The sequence below is a fragment of the Penicillium brevicompactum genome (genome assembly GCF_028827555.1).
Source record: "Penicillium brevicompactum strain IBT 35665 chromosome Unknown utg000004l_segment0_segment0, whole genome shotgun sequence".
NCBI lineage: Eukaryota > Fungi > Ascomycota > Eurotiomycetes > Eurotiales > Aspergillaceae > Penicillium > Penicillium brevicompactum.
In genome coordinates this window covers 501,690-517,514 of record NW_026623207.1, presented here as the reverse complement: position 1 = coordinate 517,514, position 15,825 = coordinate 501,690, and the positions used below count along the sequence as shown (strand labels likewise).

General features: G+C 46.6%; 6 protein-coding genes across 6 annotated transcripts; 4 read left to right on the top strand and 2 right to left on the bottom strand.

Moving 5' to 3' along the window:
• Positions 1-668: 668 nt before the first annotated feature.
• Positions 669-1,294, top strand: N7506_005698 (uncharacterized protein; the record flags this gene model as incomplete). Its single annotated transcript, XM_056954991.1, has 2 exons — positions 669-932; positions 998-1,294. 2 exons carry the CDS (start codon positions 669-671, stop codon positions 1,292-1,294), a joined length of 561 nt encoding a protein of 186 aa, XP_056811968.1.
• Positions 1,295-7,107: 5,813 nt separating this feature from the next.
• Positions 7,108-7,504, top strand: N7506_005697 (thioredoxin domain protein; the record flags this gene model as incomplete). The annotated part of the gene is made up of 2 exons (XM_056954990.1): positions 7,108-7,139; positions 7,198-7,504. 2 exons carry the CDS (start codon positions 7,108-7,110, stop codon positions 7,502-7,504), a joined length of 339 nt encoding a protein of 112 aa, XP_056811967.1.
• Positions 7,505-8,261: 757 nt separating this feature from the next.
• Positions 8,262-8,678, bottom strand: N7506_005696 (arsenate reductase ArsC; the record flags this gene model as incomplete). Its single annotated transcript, XM_056954989.1, has 1 exon — positions 8,262-8,678. The coding sequence occupies one exon, from the start codon at positions 8,676-8,678 to the stop codon at positions 8,262-8,264; it is 417 nt and encodes a 138-aa protein (XP_056811966.1).
• Positions 8,679-9,612: 934 nt separating this feature from the next.
• N7506_005695 (arsenic resistance protein) lies at positions 9,613-10,940 on the top strand (the record flags this gene model as incomplete). The annotated part of the gene is made up of 4 exons (XM_056954988.1): positions 9,613-9,892; positions 9,941-10,083; positions 10,140-10,226; positions 10,284-10,940. 4 exons carry the CDS (start codon positions 9,613-9,615, stop codon positions 10,938-10,940), a joined length of 1,167 nt encoding a protein of 388 aa, XP_056811965.1.
• A 768-nt stretch (positions 10,941-11,708) lies between these two features.
• N7506_005694 (uncharacterized protein) lies at positions 11,709-12,722 on the top strand (the record flags this gene model as incomplete). Its single annotated transcript, XM_056954987.1, has 3 exons — positions 11,709-11,912; positions 11,965-12,069; positions 12,123-12,722. The coding sequence occupies 3 exons, from the start codon at positions 11,709-11,711 to the stop codon at positions 12,720-12,722; spliced, it is 909 nt and encodes a 302-aa protein (XP_056811964.1).
• A 2,326-nt stretch (positions 12,723-15,048) lies between these two features.
• N7506_005693 (bZIP transcription factor) lies at positions 15,049-15,798 on the bottom strand (the record flags this gene model as incomplete). Its single annotated transcript, XM_056954986.1, has 1 exon — positions 15,049-15,798. One exon carries the CDS (start codon positions 15,796-15,798, stop codon positions 15,049-15,051), a length of 750 nt encoding a protein of 249 aa, XP_056811963.1.
• Between the last annotated feature and the right edge of the window lie 27 nt (positions 15,799-15,825).

Below are 15,825 nucleotides of genomic sequence, written 5' to 3'. Positions count from 1 at the left end.
TTTCTGTTGGTCCCTATGGGAGAAGTACTTTAGTGATTCTTGAGACCCATGAACCAATACGTTGAAAACCTCGCCAGGTAACCCCAATTCCTTGCTTTGTTTGACCTCTCTCTCGTCTTCTTCTCTTCCTTTCCATCTCCAGAACACGATAAAAGGAACATATAATCATGTAATTTAGATACTGTTGCAGACCTGAGAAGAAAACGAGATAGAAAGATTGATTTCTCTGCGGGCAGCCTGACCAACCTGGCAGCCATGGACACAACAAATCTACACTTTACGTGATTGTTTGTCCGTTGGGGGATCTCTAGTTATACTGACACGCCTAGGCGCCGGGTGGCTTCCATGCCCATGTGGAGTTGGCCTCATGAATCCGTATCATGCGGTGAGGGCCTTTCAGGAGTAGAGCTATAAGAAGCCTTTGTCTGGTCACTTCTACGCAGCCGTCCTCATCCACTATACCTGCGCTATAGTCACAAGTACCAGTGGATAGCATGCCTGACACGATTCTGAAAGTACTCATGCTACATGGTCAGTACATGGCGCCTTCTCCCACGATGTTCTATTGAGAAGATTTTCCAGGACATGAGCAATCGGCACAGATTTTCCAGCCCAAAACCAGGTATATTCGAAAGGCATTCCACAAGTTTGCCAGTGACAGAGACATCATGTTTGAATTCCAATACCTGTCGGGCATACTGCCGGCCGACCCCGATCGGGACGAAGCAAACGACCGATGGGTCTGGGGATATGGAGATCCTAGTGAGGGTCGGATTAACGGGATAGACTTGTCAATTGAACACATCCTCAAAACACTCGATCGAGATGGTCCATTCGCGGGGATCGTTGGATTTTCGTCAGGCGCTGCTATGGCAGCAGTTATTACATCTATACTGGAGAAAAGGCAGACTCTCCATGACCCCTCTTGGAAGGTGAACGACTCTTGACTTCATTTGCCAGAGAACAACTGAACTCATTAACCATCCATGCTCTGTAGGCACAACATCCCAGTTTCAAATTTTCCGTCTGTCTGAGCGGGTTCACACTGGGACCTCTGTACCAGCAGATCTACACCCCATATATCGTGACGCCCGCTCTGCTCGCTATCGGAAGCGACGACCCAGTGGTGCTACCTGCCCAGACTCGGAGCTTGGCCGATCGATTCCAGGATGCCAGGCTGTTCGAATTCACGGGAATCCACTATATTCCACAATTCAAAGAGTTCCCGCGCTTTCATTCATCCCTCGTGTACTTCTTGGAAACTATTTTCGACACTCCAACGGTGAAGCTATAATAGCCTCTGGCAAAGACGCAGTTTGCCTTCTCGCGGGTTTAGCATCGTTTGAGCCTCGCGGGGCCATTGGCAGGCTTTGTCTATAGTTAGCAACTCTACTTCTTGGTCGATACCCTAGGGGAGGGAACTCAGAAGACTTTCATGGCCTGGGTAGAAGAACACGTAAGATTGATATTCGCAAATGTCTCATCCCTGTCGCACTCATCCGAGTCTCCCTGGCTATAATATAGCTGCTGGTAGGCCTCGCCAAAACCCGCCCACCGCCCAAACCCGCCCGCGAAAACCCAGCCCATGGGCCGGGTTGGGTCTTAGTCAGCAAACCCGTGGGCGGGTTGTCATCCGGGAAACCCAACCCAAGACCCAAATGGGTACCCGCGATTACCCAAAAAAGCAAACAAAGCTGACTGATCATTTTACACTAAGTTATGCAGTAATTTTCGATTATCTAATTGTTTCGATGGCGTAACTACTAGCTTCTGGCTGTGAATATTTGGAAAGGAACATGAAGGGCTTGAAAAAATCAAATTGGCTAATTATAAAGACTAGTATACCTCGTAACCTCGCAGTCTGCTGGAGGGCATTGTTACCCGACCAGAAGATCTCTTCTGGCTTCTATCACTCAATTGCATGATTGGAGGCGGAAGTAAATCTGCTTCGTCGTAATCAACCACGTCTTCCTCCATACTCTCTTCTTCTTGTTCAGGTTCGTGAATATGTCTGTGTATAGAGCTCCGGCCGGTCTCTACCACCGTACACTCCACTTGGTATGTCTCCTCTGGCTCAGAGTTACCCTCGAGATTCTCGCTCTCTTCAATCTCCTCATTGTCGCTGATCGGCTCTGCATCCTCTTCGATTGCCTTCAACGCTTCATCCTCTTCAAGTGCCTCTTGGCTCTCGCTCTCCAACGGTTTCTCCAGACGAATCAATTGCTGTCCCTCTAGTGTGAGCTTTTCTGAGCACATGTACATCATCAAGTCTTGAATGGTCCCTTCGTGAAGAGACCCTCGGCGATAATGACAAATGTCTCGTGCGCTATTGAAGAGCCTTTCTACACCCGCGCCGGTGGCAGGGACCGAAAGCAAGTCTCGTGCGAGCCGAGACAGCACTGGGAATTCGCGCTCGTGTTCTTTCCAATAAAGTCGCGGCGACACAGGGACATTGGCTATTCAAGGTCAGTCAGTTGTTCCAGTGTGTTGTACTGATTGCTCGTGCCTTCGCGAAGATACTGGTCCACTTCGTCATACTCTACTCCTTCATGGAAAATCGATGCACCAGGTGGCTCGAGTAGCCGATCAAGCTCTGTGCTATGCGAATTGGAAGATCGCTGGACTGTACGGAATAGCAACTCGGGGTTCTGCTGCTGATACTGTGTGAAAGATGCTCTCAAATATTCACAGTACCTTTTTGACGTATCTTCATGGCAAGTTGAGTACTCTCGATCATCAAAAGCACTCAGTTTATACTGAGGGGCAAGTAATGTTCCAGTGCCATAGAGAAAACCGTGGTCGCGGTAGGTTTTTTCGTAGTACTCTTTCAGCTTCTGCCTCGCCACAAGCAACGCGCCATACATGTCTTTCTTCCAGGGTGTTGTCTTTCTCTTCAATCTTCGATTCGACCGTTCGATATGCTCCAGTAGTTTCCTATACACAAGGAACACACTATGGATTGTGACGTCTCTGGTCTTCATCAGAGCCATGGTGAACTGAAAAAACGGTTTGGTCAAATGAACGAGGTAGTCAATTTGCCTCCATTCAACGTCGGTAACCTTGAGCTGCGAGTATTCATGATCGCAGCAGTATTTGTCGATTACATTTCTCAGCCGGCGTGCTCGGCGAAGCATCAAAAAAGTTGAATTCCAGCGTGTCTGAACGTCATGTAACGGAAAAAGCCGAGTACCACCTGATTGGAGGCATAAAAAAGCATCACGCCGTTGTGGGCTTGCGTTGACAAAGATCGCAAAGGATCGAATCTAATGCTGTCAGTGCTCTGAGTATATTGAAAAGGTGAATATCTTGGCTCACCTTTGTCAGTGTATGAGCCACGTCTCCATAATTGATCGAATCCTTCAACCCGTGCGCTTGGGTGTCGGACCAAAAGGCTCTGACTTCTTTATTCTTAGGTGCTGCCCTGATATGTCCCAGTAGCTGTTTCAGGCAAAGCTGGATCACATGAGCCATGCAGGGAACCCGGACTATTGATTCCCTGGAGCTAATAGCTCCAATAGAGAGCAGTCTCTCTTGCAAGGCGCGTATCATGGTGTCGTTGTTGGTAGCGTTATCTGTAGTAACGCTAAAAATACGATCGAGAAGTTTTCGTTCCTCCAGTAACCGGTGCAAAACATCACTAAGGTTGTTTCCTGTATGAGGACCGTGCAACGGCTCAAAGCCGAGGAGCATTTCCCTATAGTTCCAATCTTTGTCGATGAAATAAACCGTGATTGCCATGAATGCCTGCTGAAATGGACTGGTCCAACAATCTAAAGCGAGGGAAACCTTGGCATCTTCAGGCAGATCTTGTAACTGTAACTCTTGCTGGCAATTGACTGCATCCCGGAGCCGTCTTCGCAGGGTCTTCGCTGACGGGAGTTCCAATTCTTTGGGACCAGAATATAAAAGGCTGAGTAGCCTCTGAAACACCGGGTTCTCCACCGTCTGGAAAGGCAAACGAAGACACGTAATTGTCTTCAATATCTGCTCCTCGATTTGAAATGTTGTCACTCTGTGGACACTGGGTGAGTCTCTCATGGAATGGTTCTGCAAAGAATCCGAAATCAATGACTGATTAAATCCCTTTTTCTTCCCTTTACGACAAGTGTTAGACTTTTTGTGTCTACTCATGGCGCTTGTCCCATTCCCTTTATACTGTGGATGATCAAGCACAGTGAGACAAGCCTGGCAGATGACTCGAGGACGCCCAGAATCAATATCAGCAACCTGGTCAAAGTGTTTCCACACATCAGCGTGACGCGATCCGGTGGACCATTTGATCTGGGATTGGCCTTCTCCATTCAGCTTTTGGCCGTACTCTGTTTCCTTCCACCATTCAAGAAACTCTGTCTCTAGATGCGACTCGTACGCAATCCATTTCTTTCTGTGCTGAGGTCCCACACGTCGGAGTGTCGCTGGAGGTCTTCGAGTAGTTATGTCGTAGGTTTTGCGGGGTCCTGTCAAAGGCTGCGGTCCATCTTAGTATACATGTAGATAACGCCGCAACACTCAGAGGCTAGTGGAAGGGACCATTTTCTTACGGAGGATTGAATTTCAGAATCCAAGAAGCCGTCAGATGACGGCTCAATAGAGAGCAGTGGACTGAAAGGCCGATGTATTGATCGCGATGATGAGGAAGAAGACGCCATACTGAAGTAAAAGGCCACTGATATTGGAAGAAGGGGAGATTTTTTTCATCTTGAGTACTTGATTGTGGATTTTGTTTCAGTCGCGTCGTGCGTTTGGATCTATCTATTCCTGAGTTGCGTAAAAGCCGCGGGTACCCAAAACCCAACCCAACCCAACCCAACCCGCCCGGAGATGAATACGACTTTGGGAGGACACTGAGAAGGTCCAAATCACTGATTTTAAATGATCGAACTAAAGATGATATTTTTGAGCTCACTCGAAAGATTCTCAATTGATAAATTTACATAAAATCATCAATGTGGCCTGTAATCCCTTCAGTTGTGTAAAGCAGGGCGATGGGAGCAGTGTTCTACATGTAGAGAATATATATTTCCAGGTCGATGGCGTTCATTGTTTCAATGTAATATCCACTCAAAAGCGTGACAGAAATAAATGACCAAAATTACACTAGATGACTAATCAGGGTTATCCACGATTTATGCATGTTTTTGGGTATTTTGGGCAACCCGCGGGTACCCGCCAAGAACCCATGGGCGGGTTCATCAAGGCCAAAACCCGCGGTGGGTTGCCCATGGGCGGGTAAGGAAATTGAAAACCCAACCCAAACCCGCGTTTGGCGAGGTCTAGAGACAATCAATAGTTTAATCACGTGCTGTAAATTTTCTCTTGCCTGTTGGCCTTCATGCTTTCACCAGCATTGATTGGCCTTTTAACACTCGTTGACAGCTCCTGGCACTCTATTATTTTATCCTCATTCATGCTGCAGTACAGTTATCGTAGTTATCATAGAAAGTGTCGTTTTTAGTTAACTAAATAGCTGACTTGGAATATGTGGCAGAAAATCAACCGACCACAGAGGCCTAAACGTTTCACGCAACTAACTTTGGGCGTGACTTGATGTTTTAGGGGATACACGTGATGTGTGCGGGGCGAGGGAAGGGTGGTGTAATCATCAACGTTTTATTCTGGCAACGGCAATAATTGACCACCGTACTTTTGTCCGAGAGGCGCCATCTTTTTCTCACCGGCCATCCTTTAGTGCTTTTCATCACCACTTTTACAGTATGATCAACATTATGTGTGCCAACCTTTACCATTTCTGGTTTAATTGTTCAACAGTTGACTCGAAGGCAACCAACACGAGTTCATTTAACAGAGTTACTCATATTCATGGACGCTCACCAGTATCCTGAACACACCCGAAAAGTTCACCTCAATGTGTTGAGTCGAGCCTCGATTTCTACGAAAATCCGGCTCCTCACCACATCCGACCGATGTCGCACATGATTGGGATATTGCTCAGCCTGGAATATCATGCAGCCCCCATCGGCTTCAATTTTATGTCATCCGGCGCCATTCATTCCTGCGGTCAGTGTGTTGGCGCATCGAGAACAGTCCCATGCTCAGAATAAACTATTTGGAGAGACGCCTGGGGATATGATTCGAAAATTCAGGGGCAGATACCAGTATTCCCTGAAGCTGTCCTGTCCTTACGCGTAAGGCATATACCAGATGGGCTGTTGCACCTATCCCGACGGGGAAGGTTGCGGCAAGGACCATTTACATAGTTGTGTAGTTCGATTTGTTCGTTTGCTTTTTGAATGCAATGGCCGACACAGACACCACAAAAAGAGGGGATCAATCCAGGCCAAGTCTAGGTTGATGCTACCTTCATTACCTTATTGATAGGCCTCCTACCCTGCAAGTAGATAGATTATATCTTAACAGAACGTTACTTCTCGGAACGTGTTACAAGCACCCCCTTTGGAAAAGGTTTTACCTATATGGAGCATCAGGGAGTCAAGCAAGGTCTTCCCAATAAAATGCCGCAAACTCCGTGACTGAAACGGACCAGTGGGTAGCACCAGCATGCGAAAGCCATATCTCACGTCGTGCCCCAGAAAACAATGCGCTTCACAGCCATAGATCCTATGGGCGGCCGTGCAAATGAGCTAATTTGTTGAGGGTGGCAACATAATGGGTGATTGGTTCTTTCTCACTCCTTTCTCCACCTTGGAGTACCATAACACTGCAAAACACACAATCCAATCAAGAGGTTTGCAATTCTTTACATATTTTTCTCCTCATACACTTTAAATAGTTTGAATTTCCGTTTGCATGGTATGATGGCTACGGTGACCTTCAGCCGTAGCTGTGCGAACAAGATGCCGCAATGATTTTGGCATAGAACAGCATTCATCCTATTCTTCTCTTCTGGAATACTTACACTCCGGCTATGTGACGCCACAGTCGACTAGGCGTACATACAAGTGTGCATTTCCTCGTTGCCGAATCTAGTTAGCCCAACACTGGACTATGGCATTAGTCATCAATCACATGGTCACGTGGATAAAGTTTCGGTGCAAACTCAGAAAGAATTTGGAAAGTAGTACAGTACCTACTGGTCCACTATTTCCGCAGTCACTGTCAGTATTCTCCACTGCCACGCCTATCAGCATGGCTAGTGGGTCTGTCGCTGAGCTCATGACGTACGTTGGGTATCTTTCCCTGAGACGTAATAATCACGCTTAACCTAGTGTCCTCCAGGAACGAGGAGTATATGCGGAAAGTCGAGCATTCGGTTGAGCCCGTTGTGGTCACCTTCCTTTCCTCTTTGGACGATAAGTGCAAGGCGGTCGCCTCGAAAATTGAGGAGCTAAGCAATGAGTTCACAACCGTCAAGTTCTACCAAGTCGACGTCAGAAAGCACGCCATGCTCTCCAGTGCCCTTCTCAATACGAAATTGCCCTTCATCGTCTTTTTCAAGAACGGCGCAGACTTGTTGACCCTAGGCTCCGATGTTCCCCTTTCAAGTATTCGGGAAGGCCTCCAAGCGCTTCAGATGGCATCTTAATGAAAGTTGTGTGCTTGATTGCTAGTACAGCAATATATTTGAAATCAGATATCTCTCGAGAGTCACGTTTTTATTCCCAACCCCTGACTCTCCTTCGTGCTCCCGGGATCTATGATTCACTGGCACCGATCTTACTAAACGCAGGAAAATCCCACTCCTCGTTCCCCGGAGCTATACCATTCACTCCCGGGAGCTATAGCTCCTCTAGGAACTATGAGTCTGATCACTAGAAGCGACTAAGAGCGTGCCTAGGAACCAAGCTATGGACCCTAGGGTCGGATATGATCCCAGAAACGTGAGTCTCACTCGCGAAACAATAAGTGGTATCATCAATATTTGGAGATACACGTTATGTGTGCGGGGTCTAGGAAGGGTGGGCGTAATTAATCACGTTTTATTCTGCCAATGCCAATGCAGCTTGCATTTGGGGCCTGGGAAATATGGCATAAAAGTGGGCATGTCACGAACTTGTCTAAGAGGAAATCTAACTCGGGTAGCACGGTGAAATAAATTCTCGCACTAGACTTGGGGGGGTGTCTAGGTATCAGGAAATGCGCGTGAGTTAGAGTGGAGACGGTTGCCTTTCAATTCGATGCATTGAAAGGCAAAAGTTGATGATGCTGCTAGAAGTGATATCATAGCCTCCAGAAAGGTAAGTCACGTAATACAAAAAAATGCCAGCCACGCGACCGTTCATAATCCTCGATACATGCCAAAACTGCCATATCACCACCTTACTCTGTTGTATACAGCATGCTCAAATTGGTGAACTGTGGGTCCGCAGTTCAGTGATAAGTCTCTCAACACGCTGACGGATTTCGTCACGGATAGTTCGCACAGATTGTAAGCCTTGCCCGGCAGGGTCGTCAAGCTGCCAATCGAGATAGCGCTTTCCTGGGAAGAATGGACAGACGTCCCCACAGCCCATGGTAATGACAACATCACTGGCTTGTACCGCATCGGCAGTTAGGATCTTGGGGTTTTGGCTGCTGAGGTCGATCCCTTCTTCACGCATGGCTTCGAGGACAGCCGGATTGATAGAGTCGGCTGGGGCAGATCCGGCGGAGCGTACTTCAATGCTGTCACCTGCGAGATGACTAAGGAAACCGGCCGCCATTTGCGAACGACCAGCGTTGTGAACGCAGACAAATAAGACACTGGGCTTATTAGACATGATGGGCGTGTTTTTCGAGTTGTCGGTGGAGTAGCCCTAGTGAGTAGCTAGTTGAATATGAGGGATATGATTATCCCGATGACAGGACGGGTGGGTATGAATAGAGGGTGCCGTCAAGTAATATCAAGAACGAAAGAAAAGTGAATATGGTGATATCTCTGTTTCAGCACAAGCGGTAGGAACAAAGCGGCTGTGGTTGGGATCTTATATAGCATCTTTGGCGGGAAAAGGGAGAATTAATAACGCATCGATCTAGAACAATCTTTTATGAAGGGTTCTCATCCGTTAAGTCAATAGCGTTCGATCAGGCCCGATTTGTGAGCCGTCCGCGCCGTTCTTACCGAAATCGCATTCAGGATAGAGCCTACATGGCTGTAGTACATACTACTGTCTGCTCATTTGAAATATAATCTTAGGCAGTCGTCACGAAGAAAGTTGCACTGGCAGCTAGTAATATAACTCTATTACTAGCTATGTAGGGACTGACATTGAAAACAGCTTTGCATCGTCAGTTCTATACCTCTTTCATAGCAGCCTGTATGTCACTCTGACCCTTTCATTGGTCGAGGATTTTTATGGAAGAATTCAGCATTTTCCATCATGACAAATCACTTGCCTAGTGCATCCCTATGTCACTCCTCGATTTTTATTGGCCAATTCTGAGAGACTTGTCACATGCCCGATATGATTGGCTATCACAAATCACCACTCTAACTCTATCAGGATCAACCGTACATTCCCTTTTTAAGAGGAAACTCTGGGTTCTTCATATATAAAAGCCTGCTCTGCACCGTTGATACAGGTTTCCGAGCAATTATTGTCTTACTATTGAATTTCCTGAAGTTCATCAATTCAACTGAAGCTATTCTCAGAAGCACCTTACGCACATAGTCTGCTGATGCTAGAGATGGCTACAAGCATTCCTCAGGCAAACATGTCCATGCAGGCTGAACCGCAATCCCACGAAACCGAAACAACAGCTATTAATCAGTCAACAAATCCCACGGCCGAGGATGTTGAAAAACAAAAGACGAACGAATCTGGGCAGACTACGACCAAGCAATCAGCCTTTAAAGGGCTCGGCTGGCTAGATCGTTTTCTGGCCGTATGGATCTTCCTTGCCATGGCCATCGGAATCATCTTGGGAAATTTTGTGGAAAGTACGGGACCGGCCCTCCAGAAGGGAAAGTTCGTTGGGGTGTCTGTTCCCATAGGTATCTACTCCTTTCTTGGTAGTACAATCTTTAACTAACCGTTGCAAGCGATCGGTCTCCTGGTCATGATGTATCCTATTTTGTGTAAAGTGCGATACGAGTCTTTACACCACGTCTTCCGAGAGCGTGGTATTTGGATCCAGATTGCATTTAGTGTCTTTGTTAACTGGATTATTGCGCCTTTTTTGATGGTGAGACCTTTTTCGACTTCGTCGCGGCGAAACTTGCTAACAATATACTTCCCTAGCTCGCACTGGCATGGGCTTTTCTACCAGACGAACCGGAGCTTCGAGAAGGTTTGATTTTAGTTGGACTGGCCAGATGCATTGCTATGGTACGTTACTTTTTCTCTACGATGTGCCTGAACTAGACTAATTCTTATTGCTGATAGGTTCTTATATGGACCGGTCTCGCTGGTGGCGATAGTGAATACTGCGCTATCCTCGTTGCGGTTAACTCACTACTGCAAATGGTGCTCTTTGCACCCTTGGCCATTTTCTTTATCCAGATCATCAGTCATTCTGGTAGTCAAGTAACACTATCTTACTCGGCCGCTGCCACAAGCGTGGCAGTTTTCCTTGGCATCCCTCTTGGTGCTGCAATCATTACTCGCATTGCCCTCCGAAAGTTCACCAGCCCACGTTGGTACGATCAGGTTTTCCTAAAGTGGGCTGGCCCATGGTCGCTCCTTGGACTCCTCTTCACGATCCTGGTGTTATTTGCATCCCAGGGCCGGCAGGTGGTTCATCAAATTGTATCGGTGGTCCGCGTTGCCGCTCCGCTTATAGTTTATTTTGTCATTGTCTTCTTCGTGACCCTTCTTGTGACCTACAAGCTCGGGTTTGGTTACAAGTTAGCTGCCACACAAAGTTTCACCGCCGCCAGCAATAATTTCGAGCTTGCGATTGCTGTGGCTGTCGCGACATTTGGTGCCAACAGCAACCAAGCGCTTGCCTCTACTGTCGGGCCACTGATCGAGGTCCCGGTACTGCTTGGCCTTGTCTATGTCGTCAAATTCATAGCCAAACGAGTTGGCTGGAAGGACTGAAGCGAAAAGGAATGAAAATTCCCGCCTGGCAGCTTAATTAAACTTTTGGGATCTCTTTTCTTCGTTTGTTATTGGTACACCTTCCTTTGCGATTTCAAGGATTTATGGTGAAGAAGCTAGAGCCTGAAGGCATGCATCTACTATGGGTAATACTATTAATAATGAATACTGGCCAATATTGCATGAACAAGGCTTGATACAATTTATGAGGACAATCGGGGAGATATGGACTGATTTATAATTCAAATGATTCTGCAGACGCGCAAGTGGCGTTTCCGTCTGCATTCGTTGCAACTGATAAATCGAAGCTGCTTCGGTATTGCGCATTAGCCTGGGTATCAATTCCTGGGTTCTAGGCGCTAGTAGTCTATCACGGGGCTTTGATTAATTTAACAGATTATCAGCTGACTGGGATATTTTCGCGGTTACCATTATGTAGATATCATCCATACGTCTGTTCTTTTAACAATTTGGGGGCGGCTGGGTGACCGGTCCCATGACAGATAGGCTTGGCGGTGACATTCCGTTGACAAACGGTGACATTCCAGAAAGTATCAATCGGCCAATCAGTGGACACTGTGGACTGCCTTTCGTCACATCGACGACGTTATAGATGTGGCATCGCTAAATAGACTTCAGATAACACGTGTAGTATATAATTAGGCTTGATCCCTTCACATTATGTCCTTGAGACGAAGCATTCGTATAGCCTGCACTTAACCGGCATTCCCCTTTGCTTCCGGGCCCAGAATCGCAAAGCTCAACGGAATGGATTCGAATGATACCTATCGTTGTGTGCAAGACCGCTACGCTGAAGTTGCGAGGCAGACCGACCCTCATAGCCAAAAAGATCATGAACGCAAAGTCGCAAGTGCGTTTGGGTATGATCTTGAGGATCTGCGTTCTATCCCAGAGAATGCGAATTTAGGTGTCAGCTGTGGGAATCCGTTGGCAACGGCAAACATAGCTGTGGTAGGTATTATCCCGGTCGCCTATGAGCGTTGATTTTAATATCTATATATAGGGCGAGACTGTGATTGATTTGGGTAGTGGTGGCGGCATTGACGTTTTGCTAGCGGCAAAAAAGGTTGGAGTGGAAGGAAAGGCCATTGGTATTGATATGACCAAGGTACGCACATCGTTTCCTGCCTAAGCCCTTTAATTCTGACTTAAAACTGGCAGGAAATGCTGGAACTCGCACGTCGGAACGCAAAGAACGCCGGTGCCAACAATGCATCCTTCATCGAAGCGTTCATTACTTCCATACCGTTACCATCGTCCACCGCTGATTGCATCATCAGTAATTGTGTGATAAACTTAGTGCCGGAAATCGAAAAGCCTCTAGTCTTTCAGGAAATGTTTCGTCTACTGAAGCCGGGAGGTAGGGTTGCCATCAGCGACATCCTGGCAAAGCGAGAGCTTCCGATGGAGATCAAGAAGGATCTCTCCTTATATGTTGGCTGTATAGCTGGTGCTAGCCAGGTTGCCGACTATGAGAGATATCTGAAAGAAGCAGGGTTCCAAGGTATCCATACTACATTTCTCGGGGTCTTCCTCATTCGATCTTGTCCTAATCAGTATATTATAGATGCAGTGATCCTGAATACTAATGCAGACCTCAATGTTTATAAGGAAATGTGGAAGAGTGAGGGAGCTAATAGACCGGCCCCTACGAGCTCATGCTGTGATCCGATGAACCGCAGTACCAGCAGGGAGATACACAATCTGCCGGATGTGGATTTCAACATTTGGACTGGTGAGTGGATCTACAAAGAAACATAGTATCGAGGCATCACTAACAACTCCCCGCATGGTTCTCGTTAAATAGACTCTTTCAAAATATTTGCCGTAAAGCCCGACACTCATGACTGAACGTTTTAAAATTGAATTCCAGCCCTGCAAGCCTTCTGTTTCACGCAGATGGAACTATTCAACATAGCTTGTGCAGCGCTAGTAATTAGGTAGCCTTGTATAGGGCGAATTAATTGTTTTAATGTTTATGCTACATGTTATCAATTTGTGTCGCATCCGATTTACGGACTTTGCTTATGCTGAATCGTCAACAAGGAAGAATAACAGGCCTATTATGCCCAGCGTTTCGCTTTACAAGGGATTTATATTATCTCCATCAGACTTAAATGAAATTTGGACTCAATATTTGTTTGTGTATTAAAAGAGATCTCCGCGAGAACCGCAAACAGAACCCCGATATCAACCCTACAGTCTTCCGATTGTGTACGGCCCAGTCTGAAACCGCAACGAATCCTGATATCGATCTCCATGTCATCGTATTGTCTCTTGTTGAATTGCAAGATCAGTCTGTAAGCCACAGAACAGAGCATAGATCTATCCTCTCTTGCCGTTTCGTCTGTTAACACAGGCCAGAGTGTCAGAGAATATGCTGGTTGAAACCTATCGCAGATCATTGTTTTAGTCCCTGCAGTATCTAGAGGATCGTAAAACGACGACAAAGTCGGAAAATACGTCGGTACATTGACTCTCGCGTCGTTTATATGCGCAGCAAAGCCAGGAAAGGCTTCACTAGGTGCGGCGACTTGGTTCAACTCAGTACCATTTAAGTGGGCAAGCAGCGGAGGTTGATTGACAATATTGGTGAACGTATGTGATGCTTCTATACCCAGAGACTATAGTTGCAGTCAGCAAATTCAGTATTATCTTGCAGTGGAGATCCTGGACATAGATAAGGGGTGAAGGATTGGAAATATTCACTTACCTGCCCTTGAGGTTCTCCATACTCGAAATTGATGAGACAAGGGGTTTGGGTTCGGGTGGAAGTACCTTCCCAATCCCCATCAGGACGTTTTGACCGGTCTGTGAGACTCTGGTCTCGGTGGCTCCCACTGACGCTTGATGGATCAAATAACGTTTTCAGAACTTCGTTCTCGCGAAGAAGGTTTTGTGCTTTATCTTGAAGCCTTGTATAGCATTGAGCCCTCTCTTTTTCATAGTATTTCACTTTCTGCTCGAGCTCTGCAATGTACCCTCGCCTACGTTCTCGACAATTCCGCTGGTTGTTGCGGATGCGAGCCAGATCTTCGATCTATTAAAAATAATTCCGGTAAGAGATAAACCGTGGAAGATAACGCTGGCGGCGACGGACCTTTGTTTTCTTCTGTCGAGCCATAGGATTGATGCGGAGTCACCCCTTGTTCCGTTCCACTGCACTCACAAGCGATACGAGCAAATGGAAGACCTAGAAGTGACCAGAAGAAGTTTTAACGGCCAAACCCAACTAGTGGAGAGAGGAAGCGACGTATGTAAGGGCATGCGGGGCAATGGCGTAAGAAAGTGAACTAGGTTAGGGTCACCTGACATCCCATGAGACAACGTTGAGGTTCGAATCCTGGTGATAACAAACCGGGTCACAACGAAAGTCGAAATCGGAAGAAGCAAACCAAATCAATGACGTAGCGTAACGTTATAGGCCTCAAATACTATTGTTACTACTTCAAGTCATTAGGATGAGATTCAATGTCAACGTCAGCTTCAAAGTATAGATCATCCGAATATATTATTATTTTTGTTGTACATAATAGGTTAATAATGAAGGGAAGTATCAGTAGTCCTGGAACATTCGTCTTTTTACTCATGCCGAGTATCATCAATGCCAGGGGTTCCAAATATATGACTAACAGCCTGGGTTAAGACAAGAAAGGTAACCAGGATAACGCACGATGTATCCTTTCTCATATCACGAACACGGGCTGTCTAATGCTGAGGATATATCCCAAGCGAGTGTGTGTATTGTATGACGTAGCAAAGTAATAATATAGAGCGGATTTGAGCTTGGACGTAGTCCTTGACAATAGGAAAGGAAACAATAATATGTCAATTTATTGGTGGAAAAGGACGACTCGGTACGCGAGCTCGCTAGCTATCTAATGCTTAATTCTATTTCTGGCTCACGTGACCCGTAGTCTCGACAATAGTACCGTACCGTCTCTGTCTGGAAAATGCCGTTCCTCTAAGCTCTCGCTTCTAGTGATATGTGAGCCGCAAGCCTGAGGACAAGTCGTAAGACACCAGATTTGCGAGAGGTCAAAGCAATCAAGAAATATGCCCACCGAAATCTTCAAGCACATGCCTCTTATCTGTCCAGAATGTCAAAAATCGACATATTCTTTACCATACACGTAGATTCGGAGCTGCATCCAAGCTCGGATCGAACGTTACGATATTCCGAATGATTCTGGATACTTTCGATAATTCTTGCTGCAGTCACGCATGACATGGATTGACCCGTATCTTGAATACTAGCAACTTCATGCGTTTCAGAGTTACTTTCGGCTGTGACGGGATTGAGCTTGGCTGCTCGGTTTGTATTGAATTCTTGACAAGGAAGGATATCCATGTTGCTCTTCGCATCTGACTTTGGTGGTGGATTTCTACTCCCAATAGCTCGAGGCTGATGTGGCGGGTTGTCCGATTGCCAATGTGACGAGGTTGCCGATGAATTAAGATAACTGCTAGCACGTTGGTTTGGGGCAGTCGGCGGGTGCAGCTTTGCTGATGCTAGAGACTCTAGTGGCATGCACTGAGATAGAGTAGAGCTTGCTGGTTGTCCTCGCGACTCCAAGTATTCTTCAACTGATTCTTCCGTGACACCGTGGAGTTGTAGCAGGGATCGGAGTAGTTCATTCTCTCGTGCGACTTTTCTTCCCGCTTTTTGAACCTCTTGTGTTGCCGTTACACCAAGCCTTTCGAAAGACCATAGTCGTTGCTCAAGGCGCTGGACGTACTCCTTACGTCGTGTGCGAGAACGCCGCTGATTTTCGCGAATTCGAGCTGCTGCTGTCACATGATTATCCTTCGAATTTCCGGTGCTATTGACCTCCATTCTTGTGCTATGGACTGGTATAATACC